This window comes from Photinus pyralis, unplaced genomic scaffold, assembly GCF_008802855.1.
Source record: "Photinus pyralis isolate 1611_PpyrPB1 unplaced genomic scaffold, Ppyr1.3 Ppyr1.4_LG10, whole genome shotgun sequence".
Lineage (NCBI taxonomy): Eukaryota > Metazoa > Arthropoda > Insecta > Coleoptera > Lampyridae > Photinus > Photinus pyralis.
In genome coordinates this window covers 8,422,575-8,426,165 of record NW_022170250.1, presented here as the reverse complement: position 1 = coordinate 8,426,165, position 3,591 = coordinate 8,422,575, and the positions used below count along the sequence as shown (strand labels likewise).

At 39.4% G+C, this 3,591-nt stretch overlaps 1 protein-coding gene across 1 annotated transcript; it reads right to left on the bottom strand.

Moving 5' to 3' along the window:
- Positions 1 to 2,111: 2,111 nt before the first annotated feature.
- On the bottom strand, positions 2,112 to 3,382 carry LOC116161931 (retinol-binding protein pinta-like). The gene is made up of 6 exons (XM_031475427.1): positions 3,173 to 3,382; positions 2,975 to 3,125; positions 2,674 to 2,926; positions 2,519 to 2,626; positions 2,367 to 2,472; positions 2,112 to 2,319 (listed from the first exon to the last, which is right to left on the bottom strand). The coding sequence occupies exons 1-6, from the start codon at positions 3,291 to 3,293 to the stop codon at positions 2,168 to 2,170; spliced, it is 891 nt and encodes a 296-aa protein (XP_031331287.1). The 5' UTR covers positions 3,294 to 3,382; the 3' UTR covers positions 2,112 to 2,167.
- Positions 3,383 to 3,591: the final 209 nt, after the last annotated feature.

Genomic DNA, 3,591 nt, shown 5'->3' with positions numbered 1-3,591 from the left:
GAACCGGCAACACTGTGATTTTGTGAATCTTATCCTGCTTGCGCACTCGTTTTTTATTTGGAAGCGCTTCATTCTATCGCATTTTAGTTCCGTACTTTTTCACTTCGAAACAAGCACCACCTGTTATACCGTCTGTAGGATCTTGAAAGTATTCCCAGTCGAAATATTTGACATCCTTCAAGTGTTTCGGGCTTTCTGGCCATTCAGAGAACGACAATAGGATAAGACGTGAAAGATAAGGAAAGGCGAAGGTAAAGAGAAGCACAATAAGATCATAATGAACGAGACAAAGCCAGAAAAAGGTAAATGAAAAGTGAAGAATAGTATTGAATCTAAGAAAACACTTTCGAAGCAAATTTTAAGAGCAAATAAAACGCAACGTGAGAGAGAGAGAGAGAGAGAGAGAGAGAGAGAGAGAGAGAGAGAGAGATAGAGAGAACGGAAAAATACCTACCGGTTCCTCGGCACTAATAATAAAGTTACCGGTATCGGTTCCGGTTATCATAATTTCCTAAATAACGATTCCGATTCCTAATGATGGGATTTTTATTGCAATCGGTTCCGGTTCCCGTACCAACTCTTTTCGGTTCCAGTTCCAACCCCTGATATTAACAGACTGACACCGTTTGCTGGGGATACCAACCAACTAGCGCGAAGCTCGCATACTGAGTCAAGAAAAACCAGATAAAAGTTGTATGACAACCACAGAAGCCTGCTTTATTGCAGTTTCGGTTCTAAGGAGGGGGCAATGCAACGATCAACTGAGTTGACCTAGGAGTTGACAGTGTGCGAACAAGCGGTGACATTTGGCGAACTTTTAACCTGTTCGTTTTCTGATCAAGTGCCGTTTTTTGATTTGAGAGTTTGCATGACGATGTGACGATATTTTTTTTACCGTTTAATTTTTGCTCGGGTTTTCATTTAAATTACGAGGTTTAATCTCGCTCAAATGACATATGCGAATTCTTGCCTTTATATAACAATCCTTACGCCATCTAGGTGATTATCTGGCAACCCATTCGTTAATTGTGAATAATTTCTGTAGTGTAGTCTGTTCCTGTAGTAGATTTCTTTTATCATGTTCGTTTTTTTACCGTTCGATGTCGTGCGTTTTTCTCTTATTCCTTTCGGCGCCGGCAGTCCTTGTCGGAAACGCGAGGTGTGATTTTGTAAAGGAGATACACGCCATTAAAGTTACTTGACATTTTTTGTCTGCTATTTTTGGGATACACTGGCGCTGTGTTAATTTTAGTGAAGTTTATCTCTTATTATCTTACTTCCAAGCTTTGCTGACGCATTTTTGCGGATTTATTTTACAAGTTTAAGGCCGTTTACGACTCCTTCTTCCTTTTTGCGCTGTTAACATAGATATTTCTAAGTGGAAATGCTGAACTTTGGATTTTCGCAACATTGCTTAAGAAGAGTTCCATTGAAATTCCAACGCCATTGCAAGTCAAAAACACCATAGAGATTTCTGCTTTACGATATTCATTTTTGCTGTATTTCATCCTTCACATTCTACCTTTGCTTGTGATTTAGTTTTTAAAATTAACGACACTGTCCGAAGTAAATTTCTACGATTTTTAGTTGCTGTTGAATAGAGATTTAGTTATTTGTACATTTTATAGCATTCTTCTTAAAACTTAATGTCATTTTTTAAATATCTCACACCAATTGTAAGGAAGAACCTATAGTCGTACCAAATTTTGTTTTGTTGTAAAGTCATTCGAATATTTGATTTTTTTTAGTATTGATTGCAGTTCTACGTATAAGAATAACCCCTCGTGTCAGACGTTATACATCGCTTATGCGATATATTGTGCAACGCGAGGCATTACCCCTTTTATTTTGTTTGTTTGTGTATCTGTCTGTTTACAGATTTGCAGCTTCGCGTTCCTCTTTTTTACTTCTTCTTTTCTTTCAGTTACTCCGACCTTCGTATCCAACCCATTGATACCTTTTGGTCTTCGTTTCTTCTTTTCGCTTTCATCTCATCTGGTTTTTTCCTTCCCCTCCTCAATTCTGTAAATGCGCCTTTATTGTCATCAACGTAACATTCTTGATTAATCTCTGGACTATGTTGAATAATGTCTTAGAATAAAACCAACGAGCAAGAGTAGTGTTGTGTATTGATCAGCCGTAAGATACAAAATCATGCCACTTGATGTTAGTCTATCTCTAATTTCTTGAAGGTACCTTCAATTCCAAATAATTCGTTAATTTTGGTTGTCGGGTGAGGTCTCTTCGACTCGTCCACAACCTTTCGTTCTTCATCTGCAATAAAGTCCATGTTATTCAGAATCATCCCCACCATGTCATCTAAAAATCAAAGTAACTGAGTTTGTATTATGCGTGTCGGTCAGAACCCCTCATCTCCTGAACCGACCCCAGCAAGCCTCCATACTCTTTTGGCATGCAATGGAGAGGTAAGGATTTGTACAAGGTCTTCCGGTAGTCACTGTGGATGTGGATCTACAAGCATTTGTTGTACAGTAGTGGATGACCGATTATTGGGTACCATCTCAAATATCTCCTTCTTGATGACTGGTTTCATGAGTGTCAAAAGTTTGTCGAGACGCGTACCGGCGTTGATAAAGTGCAGAGCTTCGAGCATGATTGGAAGTGCCTAAGTGTTTTTGGAGAGTTACAAGGTTTACCCTCACACTTGCTTACCTGCACAAAAACGATTAGATTTTTCAACAGCATCGGGTTAATCCTCGCAAGGTGTGTTAGTGAAAATCCTTCCATATCGACCACGCCAATCAACCCATCCAAAGTTCCCTGTTGTAGTATCGTCATTTTGATAATGGTCTCCAGGTACTTGACCGCATCGGCGAATACATATTTGCTTGGGTCTCGATCGTTAAGCTTCCAGCAGAAGATTTGGTACCCTTCTGGCGTTAGTTTTGGTAACGGTAATATCGTTCTGTGTCATATACGATGATAAACGTAACTCATGGATTATCAAACTCACATCGCATCCAAAGTTCGTCTCCATGTCTCCATGTCGCGCGGTCCAAAAACCTCCCCAAGCATTCCGCGCAATGTAAAGTAGTTGTCTATGGTCGTCTTGGTCGCCTCCACCTTGCAATTACAGCTGAAAAGGGCAAAGATCACTTCCAGATCTGAAATGAAAAATTCAAGTGGAGTGCGCGATGAGAGTTTGGGCTACCGCTTAGTTGGGGTAAGTGCGGTTGCTTCCCCATCCAAGATTTGAGGTATTCCACATCTTCTTTGTGGAGATATTTACGTTTCGCGTACTGTAATGGCACATCTGCGTAGTTCAGTGGCATTGTAATGCTCTCGATAGCATTCACTATTGTTGTCTGCTGCTCTGTTCCCGACTATCACAGCCTTCGACCTCGCTGACCACTGATTAGGCACTTGCAATGAACCATGTCGTAAATACTGATAAAATAAAAAAAGCAAAACGGAAATTTAATCAAAATAAATTGCAATGCAAGATTAAATTTAGAAAATGATAGTTCACCGAGTACAAATATAAAAATAGGTTGGGAAAAAAAGAACTGACCAAGAAAAAAACCAGGCAACAAATTAATATTAAACTTTAAATCAAAATTAGTTGTTTGT